This window comes from Pezoporus flaviventris, unplaced genomic scaffold (assembly GCF_033815535.1).
Source record: "Pezoporus flaviventris isolate CSIRO_AGI_PZ_B2104156 unplaced genomic scaffold, CSIRO_AGI_Pfla_v1 ptg000011l, whole genome shotgun sequence".
Taxonomy (NCBI): domain Eukaryota; kingdom Metazoa; phylum Chordata; class Aves; order Psittaciformes; family Psittacidae; genus Pezoporus; species Pezoporus flaviventris.
Window position 1 is genome coordinate 2907736 of NW_026892559.1, and position 15276 is coordinate 2923011.

General features: G+C 47.1%; 1 protein-coding gene and 1 long non-coding RNA gene across 5 annotated transcripts; one reads left to right on the top strand and one right to left on the bottom strand.

The window, feature by feature from the left end:
- Positions 1-582: 582 nt before the first annotated feature.
- On the bottom strand, positions 583-5847 carry LOC133267998 (uncharacterized). The gene is made up of 2 exons (XR_009742934.1): positions 5632-5847; positions 583-2624 (listed from the first exon to the last, which is right to left on the bottom strand). It is a non-coding gene; the product is annotated as an uncharacterized LOC133267998 (long non-coding RNA).
- On the top strand, positions 5306-14758 carry CBX7 (chromobox 7). Of its 4 annotated transcripts, none has more exons than XM_061450809.1 (6): positions 5306-5557; positions 6895-6938; positions 10908-10973; positions 11460-11526; positions 12295-12460; positions 14502-14758. In XM_061450809.1, the coding sequence occupies exons 1-6, from the start codon at positions 5489-5491 to the stop codon at positions 14648-14650; spliced, it is 561 nt and encodes a 186-aa protein (XP_061306793.1). In that variant the 5' UTR covers positions 5306-5488; the 3' UTR covers positions 14651-14758. The 4 variants fall into 4 exon arrangements, with proteins under 4 accessions (XP_061306793.1, XP_061306791.1, XP_061306789.1 ...); XM_061450805.1 differs by having other exon boundaries at positions 5311-5557; positions 12121-12460; XM_061450806.1 differs by having other exon boundaries at positions 5311-5557; positions 12121-12460; positions 14505-14758.
- Positions 14759-15276: the final 518 nt, after the last annotated feature.

Sequence of the window (15276 nt, forward strand, 5' to 3'; positions counted from 1 at the left end):
TTCTTCCCACCAGCCTTGTCTGCTCTACCCCACATGGCGTGGTGTGGCAGGACACGGTTTAACATGGCATGTCTGTGACATGGATGAAGACCACCTCCAAGCTTCTGCATCCCAAGAGCATAACCCAGACGTGTCCTGCTGTGAAAACTGGGTGCCTGCTTATGGCACCAAAGTAGGATACCTGAACTGAAAAGACAATCACGTCATGGACTGTGCAGATGCTGAACCCTCAGCTTAAGTATGAAACAGACTCAGGCCCCATACCCGATTTTTAAGTCTTTCAAAATTTTCAGAGTTTTGGGTGTGAAGAAAGTGAGCACTGCAACTCTGGCCCCTTCTTAGTGGAAGGAACAGGGCACTTGCACTGTCTCACATGCAAATAGTCCTTTAAAGAAACTGGATGGATGCTCTACAGACAGGGGGTGCCACAAGAGGATCATACATGAGAGTGGGAGTCTTTGGAAATTTTAAGCAGTGAACAGCTGAAGAAGTTTCTCTAGGGAATGTGGAAGCCAAGGCTTTTCAAAGACATATCATATGTCCACAGGTGGGCAGACTTTCACTAAAACAACAAAACCCAAATTAACTGAAACAACAGAACTCAATCTTATTGAAACCACAAAAATGTTTTTTTTTAAAAAACAAACCACAAAAGCACTTATTTTCCCTTGCCCACCCACACTTCAAGCCTAGGCTTCAGAGCACTGAAAATCCTACTACAGCTCCCTGTAGAGGAATATATGTCAATTGTGTGCTTTGTGTACCAAACCAGCACACTTCACTCTTGCTGTGACACAGAAGTACTCAGCAGTTAAAGTGGCCCAGAGGAAAGGAAGACTGTTCTCCAGCTAAGTGTTTATCTTGGAAAGCAGAGATGAGTGTTTCAGCAACTTCAGTAGCACCCATCTAGATATTTCACATGAATCGGGCACTGGATAATATATAAACACAGTCAGGGACTGGGATCAAGACAGACATCTCCTCCTGTTCAGGAAAATGACCATGAAGGTGAGACATGTCACACCCATTCCCTAGCCCAGTGAACCCTGAATTCATCTTGCACTAAGTGAGACAAATTCAGTAGGTGAATGTGTAATCCACTTGCTCTTGAGGTAGGTACTAAACTGGTGTTTGGGGCAGTTTCCCGTAAGATAGGATTTCATAGCCCTGAAGACAAAGGAGGGACCATACCTTGATAACCAGTGCTGCTAGGTGTGTGCTATAACTGTTTAACTATTGCTTAACAGGTAAGAAAACACATCCTCTTCCAGTGGCATTTTCAAAGGAAAATAGAAGCTGCTACTTTCTGCACTGATCCTGCTCTTGGAAGTAACTAAGCTCTTCAAGAAAGACTGGGAAGAAACATCTACCTCATGGTTCCCAGTTGCAGCTGGGTGTGAGCCAAGGCGCAGAGGTGCTACCCACCAAATGGAGGTGATATTAAAGGACGAGTGCTAGCTGTGCCGTGTTCAGAGGATCACAGCCTGGGATTCAGCGCTTAGCATGTCACTTAGATGGTGCTTCAGGTACCTCAGATCTGTGCCCAAGACATATCCACAATGAAAGAGAAATGCTGGGTGCTCTGATCTAAAGAGGATGAAAGGCTGAAGTAGACAACTGTCAGGTATGCCTTGTAACAGGCAGGGAAACCCCACACTGGGCAAAAAGAAGGATCAAGCAAAATGATATTGAACCCACAGAAGGTATTCTTCTTCATGACAGATCCTAACCAGAGCTCTCAGGGGACGTAAGCTTGGTCCAGATGATCTTTCCTCTAATCTCCAGGACTAGCTCCTTTGGCTAAGGCAATGGAGCTTCCATATTTGTTCTCCTTGTGTGTGTTGTGTAACCCTACACAACACACTTACCAAAGCACTACTTTGCACTGGGGCTGTGGCTCACTGGCCATGCACTGTCATGAAATCCCTGTGCCAGAAGCAGATCAATGGCAGGTGAGAGGCACACAGCAGAAGCGCAGCTTTAAACTGATCTTTCACTGGCTGCTGTTTCAAGAGCTGCTGTTTCAAAACCTCAAGAGGAGTTGCCAACTGGCAGCAGGGGGATGCTGCATTCTTTCCATGGATTTTAAGAAACTAACATTAAAAGCACTAATTGATGTGGGCATACCAGCAGGGTATTTTTTCTGGTGCCTTTGGGCTTAACTGAGCTGATAACCCCTATATCCTGCCTGTGCTTCTGTGCTTCCAGCCAGTTCATGGGGCTGAGTGGGCTCCTCTCTGGGCCTGGGCAGCACTGACCATGCCTGTTTGCTGCCTTTTATTTCTGTGACATATTATGAGGACGCCTGCCAAAACCATGATCTGTGTATAAAATGGACCTGCACTTGCAAAGCAGCACGATGAGTGCCATCTACTGAGGATTAAACATACAGCACTGCAGAGAGGACAGTTCAGCCACCAAGTCAGTGGTACATCGCAAACAGCATCTCAACTGCTCTTTGTGGCTGCCAGCCCTTGGAACATTAGAGTCATGGCAGCACCGTTCTCGCAGGCTGCAGAGGCTTACTCCTGCTGCAAGGTCATTTCTTGGAGCTTCATCAAGCAGCATTTCTTCATGGATGTGCGGGGTTGTTCAGAAGCCGTGCTGATCTTCGCTGCAGTCTTCTGGAGAGAGAAAAAAATATATAAAGGAAAAATCCTGTGGCAGGATTGGGCTTTGTAGAATATAAATGAATGTTAATAAATTTTTAGTGTTAATGTAACTGTTTGCATCAAGTGGAAGCTGAATCATTTTATCAGGCTAGTAGCAATTAAAATGGTAATTTTTTTCTGTACAGATTCTACTTGCAATTTTTACTCAAGTAAAACTCTTTGAAGTTAATTGGAATTTTGATTAAAGGCTCCTGGATCTGGGTCTCTGAATTTGTACTAAGGAAGGTTCAATATTTGCTTTGGTTTTCTGCACATTGAGTTCAGTGTTATATATTAGTGTGACTGTACAATTACTTGTAACAACTCCAATAAAGATTTCTGTAATCTAGTTCTTGATATACTTTAGAAAAGGTCTTTTATCACAGAATGGCTTTTAAAGTACTGCTAAAACAGGCTGTAAGATCTGAAAAAAAGCTTGATTGCTTAAATTGTCTTAATTATTTCTAGTCCCTGCGAATGGCTCAGTAACATTCACTTAACGATAATTCAGAATTTGGGATGAGTAGGAGGAAGGGAGATGTTCTCACTGTTCAACCTCAGGGTTCAGGTTTTGACTGTCAATGCAAAAAACCACCAGCCTACTCAGATTACGTTAGAACCATTAGTAGAATGAACAGCAACAGTGGTGTAACAGCTTTAAAAAGTAACACTGTCCAAAATGTTGAAAAAAACCCAAACAAACAAAAAGTAACCCAGCCAAACAAACCCTCTGAAAACGACCCTGACCAGACTGTGGTGAGACAGCAGCATTTTCTGAAAAGTAAAACAAGACACAAGCAGCCTGTTGTGGTGCTGAGGGCACTGGGGGAAGCAGTGGAGTTGTGGTAGGAGCAGTCCTGACTCACATGGGCCACTATGGCTGGAACAACCGCACCTGAGAATAAAGCCCCTGTGATTAAAGTGGACTTGCACAGAAACACCCCTCCTGCAAAGAAGGAATATGTATTTTTGTTATCTTGTGGGATTTGCATGGAACTTCGCTGTGTGCTGGTATCATCTTGTGGGCAGATTTCATCACTCATCCTGCCAGGCAAAAGGGAGTGCTTCTTGGAAAGCTGCTACCTAACTGATGCGAATATTGCTTAGACTTCACCTGGGTCAGTTGCTGGCATGATAAAACGGAAAAGAAGGAAGAAAGAAGGGACTAATCGTGCAGAAACTGTACTGATGGTACTGAGCATGTGGGTTCTTGCTGTATTCCTGTTTATAAAAAGGGTACTGCACTTGTGATCAAAATGCAGGTTGATTCATTTTGAGAACTCCTTCAGTATTCATTAACAAAGTTTCTTTAATTTTGAAATATATAAATTCTTGACCTTAAAAAGACATATATTAAATAACACGTTGCAAATATCCAATGCTAAGAAGTGCAACAATTTATCAGTAACAAATTCATCTGCAAGTTTGCTGTGACTCCTGGTTTTGTTTCTTTTATTTTATCCTAAGGTGGTCATTGGTGCACAGTTTCTTCCATTTTCTGGTTCGGCACCATAGTAATTGGATTGAAGTGCAAGGAAAGAGATTACAAACAGGTTGTTGCAATTCAGAGAAATGTTCTAATCTTCTTTTGTCTCTGCTTTTTTATTCTGAAGGTCTTGATTTTGAGAAACAAAGTAAATCTTAGTTTTCTCTATTCCCTCTACAACATAGAGGCATAATATAAAAAAGGGTTTAAAAGATCAAAGATTTGTTTTCATTTTATTATTTTGCAACACAGCACAAAAAAAAAAAAAAACACCTTGGAACAGACAATGCTATGCTGCTACAGAACCAAACCTATGTTATAAACTGGTAGCTCTGCTTAATGGTTAGCCCAGCAGCCACAATTCCCCAGCAGTGAACTTTGAGATCTTCAACGGCTGCAGCACGAATAAGCACCCTGCCAGCTACTGCATCCACAGGTACAGACTGGGTATGTATGTTGTGTGCAAGTGAACACTTTCAAACTAACATTAACTCGGTCTTACTGTAGGCTTCCCTTTGTTTAACGTTTGCCATTTGTACAGTAATATTCATCCCGTAACATACTCTGCATACAAACAGAATCCTGTGACAGTGGAGGAACTAGTGGATCACACTATTGGGAGAACAGGTAGCTACATATACAAGGAATAAGTCCCTGCTCTGATGAAAAAAATGTCTTAGGGGGCTTAGATAATAATAATCAGTTGTTTAATGCAGCGGTTGGGAAGCACAAGCACGTTTCTGTGCGGCAGGTTGGTGCTCAGTGCAGACCGGACACGACATTCGGATTTTCTCGTACCTTACCCAGGAACGCCTCGGCCACCTTGCCGAGGCGGCCTTAGCTCCTGCCCGTTTCGAGGTGCCACAGCGCTACGTGTGTGCCTGATCTACAGAGCCCCTCAGCGCTTCGCGATGGGGCGCTTGAAGCGGGCGGGCGAGCTACACCGTGCCGCCCGCCTCTGCCACCCCAACACTCGCTGTCACCCCACCCGCTGCCGAGGGCCGTTCCTGCGCGAAACACTCGTAAACACGACGGGAAGCGGACGGGATGCGGGACGGCAGCGGGCCGCGGGCTGAGACGGGGCGGCGGGAGCGTCCCCTCAGCCGGTTCCCGCCCAAGCCGCTCCGCGCCCCGCCTCCTCCCCCCCCCCCGATTCCTCCCCCCTCGCGCGCGCGCCGGGGAAAACGTTGCGCAGGTTCTAAAGCGGGGCGGGGGGAGGGGAGGGGGCGCGGCCGCGCGCGAGGGGGCGTGTGAGGGGGAGCGGCGGGTAACGGCCGACAGCAGGCAACGGCTGCCGCCACCGCCGCCGTGCGCCAGGCGCGTCCCGCAGCGCCGCCGTCCCGCCCGCTGCATGGAGCTGTCGGCCATCGGGGAGCAGGTGTTTGCGGTGGAGAGCATCCGCAAGAAGCGCGTGCGGAAGGTGGGCTGCTGCCGCGGCGGGGCGGGCCCCGACGGCAGGGAGGGAGGGAGGGGGAACGCGACGCTCACCGGGACAACACCCCCCCCCCCGCGCCTCGCTTAAGCGCCCTGCCTTCCCTCCCCCCGCCGCCACGCGCGGAGTAACGCGGTTGCGGCGGCACCGGCCCCAGCCCCAGCCCCTGCACCCGGCTGGGGTCGGCGGGCGAGGGGCGCGCGTGTGGTGGCGGTGGGAGGTGCCGGTGAGGTGGGTGGGTGCTTCGGGGCGCCCGTGGTGGGGCGCTGTGGGCATTAACCCGCAAGTGCGCGGCGTGTTGTGGCCTCGGGTGGATAGTTCCTTGCAAGGCAGCGTCTCCAAAGGTGGGGAAGGGGCTTTGAGCACTGGACAGGGCTTGGAGCAGCCTGGTCTAGTGGAAAGTGTTGCTGCCCGTGGCAGAGGGTTGGAAATGGATGAGCTTCAAGGTCCCTTCCAACCCAGACCAGTCTGTGACTCTGTGAAGCTGCTGTTTCCCCCACGAGGGAAACAAAATCAGTTCTCTGGCTCAAGTACTGGGGCAGGTGCTTTGCTTGCTATGCAGTCGTGTAGAGATGTCTGCAGCTGCAATAGCCGGTCATCCTGCATGCATGGAGGCCTCTGCCGTGCTTTGGGAAGTGCCTGACAAGCCCCTCAGGATAATGTTAAAGGTTTTAATACCTGTATGCATTGCTCATGAAGGCCTTGAACTCCAATCACTACACTTTTTTCCTTTTTAAATCTTGTACTTAGAGTGAACAAATAAATGGGTAACTGAACTTCAGCTTTGAGCTGCTGTCTGCTTGGGTCAAAAGGCTGAGTGACTGTGATGGATGGAGCGGTGTTTGTGTAAAGCATGTAGCACCTGGAAGGGAACATGTCAAAGAGATGCTTCATAGGGTCTGAAAGATTGTATTTCTTCTCTCTGCTTAAAAAATAAATACCTCTGACACTTGCTCCTGGCACACATCTCCCCCTCGTGTTTCTGCGTGCTGACTTCTTGTAGGGTTGCCTGTAAAAGTGGGAATGGTTATAGTCTTGCTCTGTGGTTGGCTCTTGGGGTTCTGTCTGCAAGGCTTCTGCAAAGGTATGATCCTGAGCTGATGGTAATTCAAGCATGTTTAAATCCCCCTGTGTGCCCGTTTTCTGGGGGGAAAGGTATAGCAAGTGTGGGTAAATGAGGAAGTGGCTTTGTTTTGAAAACAGAGCAATGGGAAATGAGCTATTCAGTCGCAGAGCTGAGTCCTGTTGATCGGCTGCATCTCTTGCTGAAGCCTGTATCTGGTTGTGGAGTTCACCTGTTTTCTTCTTCCTTTTTCTGCCCTTAGGGTAAGGTAGAATACCTGGTGAAATGGAAAGGATGGCCCCCCAAGTAAGTCCTGTTTTGCTTGTCTTTCACTCTTGTTTCTTTAATACTCAATAATAGCTTACACCATACCTTTGCAACTGAGCATCTTGGTCTTGTCCCTCATTCCAGTGACAATAAACAAAACCGAAGAGCCACAAACCAAAACCAAATCTGTTTCTGGACGGGCAACTGACGGATACAAACTGTGTGCCTGTCTATTCTGACTGGGTTTTGTCACCACTGAAATGTTCCACAGAGATGCTTTCTAGATACAAATTCATTATGAGTTTGACAGCAAACCCTGGTTCTTCTGAATTTGGAATGGCTTCTGCTTTTCTGAGTCAGCACCAAGAGGACCCCACTTTATTTTTAGAGCTATATGTAGTCTTTTAAAATTGAAAACCAGTTGATGGTCTTGTCTTGTCTTACCATTTCCCCTCTGCAATTCACAAACAGAAAGGGGTAGTGTTTTAGATTTACTGATTGTAGCCAAATGCAGGTGATCTTTGTCCTTTGAAAATTACTGCCATGCCACCTTGTCCAGACCCTTCTGTTATTTTGAGTGCCTCTTCTGCTTTTGCTTTGGTTGCTATGTTGCAAAAAGGAAACAAAAAAAAGCCTTTCTAAAGCATTGCTATGCACTGTTTACAGATACTTATTAAAATGCAGCTGCCTCTGAAGAAGAGTGATTGCTCTGTGCCTAAATAGTCTGTAAAATGCTTTGAGATTAAAAGGATTAGGTGACTGGAGAATATTACTATGTTAGCTAGCAGTCTTGTAGAACAGCCTCCTGGCCAACCCATATGGGGCCCCGTCTTTGCTTTTCTATTTGTAACTGTGTGTGTGTACATACACAGTGTGTGTGGGTACCAGTACATTACATACACAGTTGCACTGCAGAGGGGACTGCTTTTATGGATTCATCCTCACAGCTGCGAAGTGGGGCCTACTAGGATAGTCCTTGCTGATTGTACCTGGTGTCCAAGAAGTTGAAATGTGTTTGTGTGTCTAATCCTTGTGCCTAATCCTTAGGGTTTATAGCGCATGTGTGAATATAAGCAGCTTCCTCTCTCTGGTGGTGGTGGGAAAGGATGAATTTGTTCTTGACTGTAAGTTCTGCTGTCAAAGTGTAACCTTGTGCACTCGTTGACTGCCAGTTGCCATATAGTGTGCATCAGTTCTTGGACTGCTTCAGCCTTCTAAGTAGCCTTATTTAATCACTGGTAGAGGTTGGGAAATGTATTTGTAGCCTGTCAGGCACGATCCTCTTCTGACGTTTATCCCATTCTCCTTTCAACAAACACATTTAAGTCCTTCTCTTTTAAGGCCACTTGCCAAGAAGGTGGGCTGAGACATGGCATAATTTTTCCTTTGACAGAGCAGCCCTTATTTTTACTGCTGCCTTTCCCTGCACTGCACCTTAGAACTCTGGGGGTGCCAGAAACTCGCTTTTGGGAGCTAAAAGTACAGCCTTCTGCCCAGGGAGCAAGAGGATGATAGGGTTCCCTTCTTTTGAATGTTATATGTCCAAAGACCTTCCCTCTTCCCCTAGACTCTGAGGAGCACTGACTTTTTTTTTTTTTCTCTTCTCTACCCCCCAGCTCCATTTTATCTGTTCATTCAGTGGTTTGAGTTGCTTTAAACCAAGATGCTTTGAGCACTGAAGTCACTTTCATCTTGCTAGCAGTCTCTGTTCCTTGTGGCTAAACATATACATGCCTGTGTTAGCATGCAGCACCACACGCTGCTTGCATCTTTGTCTTCCGATATATTCAGTTTCCTCATCCCATGTTGTGTTTCTCTTCATTCCCCCCCTTCCCCCCCCGTTGCATTGCTTTTTCTAATCTCTGTACCAGTTATCCCATCATTCCCATTGAAAGCTTTATGGAAGGGAATGAGGATAGGTCAGTAGTTTGCTACTTTCCCACGTAGTTGATAGTTCACTTTTTTATTTTCTTTTTAATAAAAAATTCTGGATTATGCTGCTGGAGTCAGGGAATGGAGGAGTTACAATCTGATTCTAGCTACAAGCTTGTTTACAACTTGTGTTGGAGTTAAGAGGGAGGGGGAAGAGGTGGAGTAGAAGGAGGGGGAAGGAAGATCATATGATCTGTTTTCCAGAGCGGCTGTTCTCTGCAGTTCTGCTGCAGCCTCGGCGGTGTGTACCCGTATATACAGCTCTGAGTGCGCGCGCGCACGTGGCAGACTGAACCATGGGTTGTGTTTTTTTTTTATATGCAGTGTTTTGCCACTGCAGCGAAGCCAGAAACTGAACTGCGGAGAAAAAGGCAACACCCACCAGTTTGGCTGTTTTTCTAAAGCAAATCCTTTTATTTATTTTTTTTTTCTTCTGCCCATGAAAAGCAATCCAGTGGCTTTTTTTTTTTTTCACCTTCCTTGTGTTATTATTTTTCTTAAATTTGTAGAATGAGTGCCAGAATCCCTGCAGCTGGGAGGAAACCTTCCTCTGTTCAACAGTATCTTGGCATTGACAGCTTACTGCCAGGTTGCTGCAGGAGGCTTCAGCAAAGGAGGGAGGGAAGGATCAGGTGATTATGAAGACATGGCTGTTCTTAACTCTCTGATACACAGTGCACCTAGGGATACCTGAATTTCATCATTTTGTTTCTCCCTTTTACAAAAGAACTGTACTTTCTAGATCCGTTCTCCAGGAATGCTCCTCTAATTCATACCTTTCTTCTACCTAATGGAGAGAGGAAAGGGAAAAGCATTCCCAAACCACCTCCCCTGTGTACGTACGTGCATGCGTCACATGTCCTCATGCTCAGTCTGCACTTCATCCAGAAACATAAAGATCCTGAAATGCTTTCCCCCTGTTTAAAGGCACTGATACAAACGTACCCTTACATACCTGAGTGTGGCTGCTTTCTGACCCTCCTCCCCAGGGGATGGGAGGGTCTTTGCTTCCAGGCCCTGGACCTCACATTCCAAGAAAATTAATGTTCTGAGGCATTCAGGATTTCAGACTTGCTTTCTTGCCTTTGAGTTTGTATGGTAGAAACATGCCACCTTTCCCTCAGAAGCAAACATGCCACGAGGACCATCTTGTGATCCATTATGCTTTCTGCAGTGGGAGGTTTTGGGTGCTTCTCCCTAGTATTAAGTGCAGCTGTTCTTTTTGGAAACTGGTTTTGGCATTGTCTTCTTGGTGGGTTCAGTCCTTTCCTGAGCATCTGACTCCTGTCACAGTTCTCTGGCAACTGAGGAGGGAGATGGGGCAGTGAGTGACTCTGTTCACAGGCTACTTCTAAAGCATCAAGCTTATTTTCAGTAGTTTTGGTAGCCCTGACCACAGGGCGGATGGGTTCCTCCTGTGCTGGTACAGAAACACTGATGACCTCTGCTAAATAGAAATAACCTGCAGGGGGAGTCGAGTAAGAGGAATAGTTGGAAAGCCGCCATCAACTTGCCTCAGGGCCCAGATCTAAACATGTTTAGTTGAATGCCAACGGTGGAGAAAAATTAAACTCTTCTTAAATGAATACTTTCAGTTCCAGTAATTAGAGGTAATTAATAATGCAGGTGAGGAAGCATACTTACTCCTTGAGCACTCTAAATTAAGAGAGACCTATTTTTCAGAAAGCTGTATCAGATCACGTCTCATTGTTCCATGGGGTTTGAGGGAGTGCTGCAGATGAGACCTGTTTAGGATTGACTTAAAATCAGTTTCTGAGTGTCTGTACAGGCTTTGCAAACAGCGTGGAGGGGGGCCTGAGAAGGAAAGTCTTCCTTGTTCTCCTACAAAGATCTGCTTGAAGCTTGGTCCTTCATGTTCTGGGAAAGGGAGGTGGTGTCTGTGGGAAGTTGGGGAGGGAATGGCTGAGATTCCTCAGAGCTCTCACAATGTTGTGGCAGGCCCCACTGACCCTTGTGAAGACAGTATCCAGGGCCATAATGCACTGGTAACAGGCCTGCAGAGAGAATACTTCATTAAAGTACTGTTTACTTTATATGCCTTGTGTTTGTCTTCAGATACAGCACATGGGAGCCAGAGGATCATATCTTGGACCCTCGCCTGGTAGTGGCTTATGAAGAAAAGTAAGGGCGCATTTCTTTCTCTCCCTGCACACAAGAAAAGGAAACAGTGTCTATTTCACAGTGTGCATAAAGTGCCCGTGCTGTCCCTACTTCAAAGATGAGATCCTGCATGACCTCTGTACCCTGATGTTGGCTTAGGTGGACGAAAAAGGGTTAAAGCAGCTTTGATTAGCAGTGTTTAAGAAACAACGCCAAGAACAAGCAGCACTAAGCCAAACAGCAATCAGTTTTAGGTTTTAATCAGGTCCAGTGCTGGACTGGAGTGATGAGAGGTGATAAGTTTCTCTAAACACACCCTTGATCAGCTAAGTCAGAGAAATTCCCATATTGCAAGGCTTTCATTCCTACCAGAAGTGATTCTGGAATGTTTTCAAAGCCCAGTGGTCACCATTGGGTTTTAATGAAAGAAATGAGGGAGCTGTGCTGCAAAAGGTAGATGTCCTGTGGTATTTAGTACTTGGTGTGATTTGTGTTCCTCTTTCACAGGGAAGAGAGAGACCGTGCATCAGGGTACAGGAAAAGAGGCCCCAAACCAAAGCGTCTCCTACTGCAGGTAGCCTCTTGCTCTTCTGTGTATTTCTAACTTGTTAGCTGCTCGCAGGGAGGTGGAAACTGTCCATTTGCTGTCGGATGGACAAAATGGGTGGTAACAAGCTAACACAACAACATGAAATCAGTTGGTAGGCAGCTAGATCTGAAGAGCCAGCTAACTTGTCTTTAAAAAACAAAGCAGCTCCTCCCCAAAAAAACCCCGAACAAACTAACAACAGCTCTTGTCATCTGTACTAGGGTTTTAGAAACTTTGGGCCTGGCTGGTTGCAGGTTACCTGTTTTTTGTGCTCTTTTAATTTTATGTTGGGCTTGGACTTCCCATCGTGTTAAAGGTAGCCACTGGTTGGAAGCAGAGTTCCAGCATGCTTTTACTGTTGTCGAGCAAAACATCTAATCCTAGGAAGTCCCTATTAGGAAAAGCTTAGACGGCAGTTGAAGAGGTGAGAGAAGCAGTCTGCTAGAAGCAGCACAACTTACCCTACTCATCTGTATGTTCAGGGACTGAACGAAAAATAGCTTCCTGGCTCCCAGGTGGGAGCCCTGACTGTATTATCAGATTTCTGCTCTCACCCTTGCTGCCCTGATGTCTTGGCAGCGGCTGTATGGCATGGACTTGAGGAGTGCCCACAAGGGAAAGGAGAAGCTCTGCTTCTCTCTTGCACGGAGGTTTGGAGGAGGAGACAGCAGCCTGCCAGGGGCCAAGCCAGGGCAGGCAGAGTTCTCAGAGAAGACTGGGGGAGCGGTCCTGCCATTCTCTCTCCGAAAGCAGCGCAAAAACCAGAAGTACCTGCGACTGTCAAGGAAGAAGTTCCCCCGCATCTCAAGCCTGGAGAGCCGAAACTGCAGGCGTGAGTTCTTCCTGAATGATGCAGTGGGCCTAGAGGCCAGGCAGGGCCCTGAGGACTGGGAGGCTATGCAGCACACCAGCAAAGAAGGTAAGGCCAGACACGCCTTGGCTGTGAAGTTTGGGGCATAAGAAGGATGCTCTGCATGCTTCCTCCTTGCTTGCCTCATCCTGGGATTATGGTTTAGGTCAGATCAGAGCAGTTTTCACTGGCTCACACTGTGGCACTCTTGTCTGCAAGTTCCTTTCTTGTTTGGATGAATAGCACAGGTTAATCTGCTTTTTGGTGCTGCCTCTCTGTAGACGTATCAGTGATGCCCCTCACAGGGTTGGAAAACGTGGACAATACTGCAAGTTACTCCTCTCTGACAGTTTCCTCACAGCAGAGGTGACATGCAGGTGTGGTAGTATTGAACTCTGCCTCTGTCTGTACATCCACATGTTTTCAGCTTGCTGCCCTGCTAAAAGGAGCTTGGCTGGCAGTGGACAGGCTTGGGCACCAGCACTCTTCTCACAGTGCTGCTCTCAGGAACATACAGGAATGCTGCTAGAAAGCCGTAGTGCATTCCTCTGATCCCTCCTTTCTGTCCTCTCTACACCCCATGTCCTCTAAAATTCCTTGCTATAGAGCTACATGAGAGGGGATGAGAGAGATGAAGTGAGGATGGTAAATCTTGCTTGATCCCACTGAGTAGGCAGCACAAATGTAGGCATGGGAGATGTCCAAGCACATTTGGCATTTTGGGGAGGGATACCAGCATCTTGTTCAGGAGGGCTGTGGGATGCATGCGTAGTTCTGAGTTACCAGGGAAACTCTACCCCTGCATTATTAGAGTTTCTGAAGGCGTAGCTTTCCTGAGGAGTGGAAAACAGGGCTTGTGCGTGTTGTAGTAGCTAAGGGAATCCTGCTACACCTTGCTAGGAGTTGCTGGATTATGCAGAATTTTGGGAAGAGGGCATTGTTCTGGGAATCAGAACTATGGCCTCCCTTCTGAGAGGACTTGACCAGTGTGCAAAATCCAGGAAGGCAGCAATGAGGGTAGCACAGAGGAGCCAAATATTGCGTCATGGCAACAAGCAAGTGTGGGGCTGCTTCACCCTTAGAAGCACCCTTAGAAGCGCTTGGGGAGAAGAGTGGACAGCAGTACAGAAATGTTTTTGCTATCCCCTTGACAAACAGCCTGCATGGAATTCCAGTTATTGTTGGGGGGGACTGGGCTCTTCCTGAAGTGAAAGTAGGCACCCCAGGTATTTGAGACAGAGGCCAGGAAATAAACCATTAATAGGCCCTCATTCCTTGCTCAGCTTGGGACAGCAAGGTATATAGTACAGGTATAGTGACAGGGAGAGGGGATGTTTTCCTTTCTCTACATTTTTGTGGCTGCCTTTGGGAGTTGGGGAGAAGTGAGGCTTTGGGTGGCAGAGGGACTGATAATTATTCTTAGAGTGAGAAGATGCAAGGATGCTTGGGTTTCTTACATGGAGATATCCAGGGGCAAAGGAGGGATGCAAGAACAGGAGAGAGACCTCTCTATGAAGCAGTATTGATGGATTTTTGGGAGAATGGCACAGGCTGCATTGCAGGTGCAGTACAAGGAAGACCCTCCATTTTGGATCCCCTTGACTCCGCATAGGAATATCTGAAGAGCGTGTGTAAGAGTGTGTAATTCTTTTACTTTTCAGCAGAGAAGGGCATTTACAAGCAGGTGAGCTCACACCTGGATGAGTGTGCTTTGCTGACACAGAGCCAAATCAGGGGCTGAGAAGGGGTGAGAGTTACGAGGGAGCTGTGCAAGGTTAGGTGAACTGTGTGGTGTTACAGGGTCTTCCGACCTTTGCGTAGGTTGCTCCAATGCTCCTGTGCTCCTGTGTGTCGGGAAACCTTTGCTTCTCCTTCCTTTCCCATTATATCCTGCAGTGATCCTCCATTTTCCCTTAGCCTCTGAGGGGAGGGCTTGCCCATGCTCTTTCTTGCCTTGTACATGCAGACTTGATGCTGGCTGATTTCACCCACTGTTTGTCAGAAAGGAGACCCCTTTTCAATCCTTCCCTTCCCTCTCTTCTTCCTTCCTTCTCCATCACCCTCTCTCTCTCTCCCACTAACATGCTCTTATCTGCCTCTCCTTCTGCAGCAGATGTGGATGGCAGTCTCCCTTGGATTCCCACTGTGCCCCCCAGCGAAGTGACAGTGACAGACATCACAGCAAACTCCATTACCGTCACTTTCAGAGAAGCACAAGTGGCTGAGGGCTTCTTCCGAGACCGGAGCACGCAGTTCTGAATCTCCATTTTCAGTGCTCCCCAAAACCAGTGCTTTGAGGGTGGGGCTATAGGGAAGGGTTATTTTATCCCTTAAGAAAAAAACAAATCCAAAATGTCTCCTCTTAAATGTTTACACAGACCTTTTTTTTTTGTTTTCCTCCCTTTTCCTTTTCTCCCTTTCAGATACGCAAAAAAGGGCAGTGTAGGGGGTGTGTTTGTCATTGCTTTGTCCAGCTGAAAACCTGACAGCCCTTTCCTTGGAAAAGACTACCCTCCTAGATGTAAAAGGAGCAAGCTGAACAATTCGCCTTTTATCCTGTCAAGTGGTGGCAGCTGCATTTGTGGGGAGAGGGCATGTGGAGGTTGAAAGAGTGCTGGGTCTCTATCCTGCTGCCTTGCTCTGCAATTGATAGCCCTTGGATAAAGATTCTTCTCTGTGCATTGCTCTTCCCACCTTCCTCCTCCCTCTCTTCCTGCAGCAGTGAGAGGTGATGGATGCTACCTGAGTAGATAACTCCAGCTTTTTAAGAGTTTCTCTCCTGTGGCCTGCTGTTAGGACTTAAGAACCATATTTGCCTGTCTGTGGTAAGTCAGTCCTTGCAGCACAGGTCCATGCAGACTGCAGAGGTTTCTCCCTTTGATTGT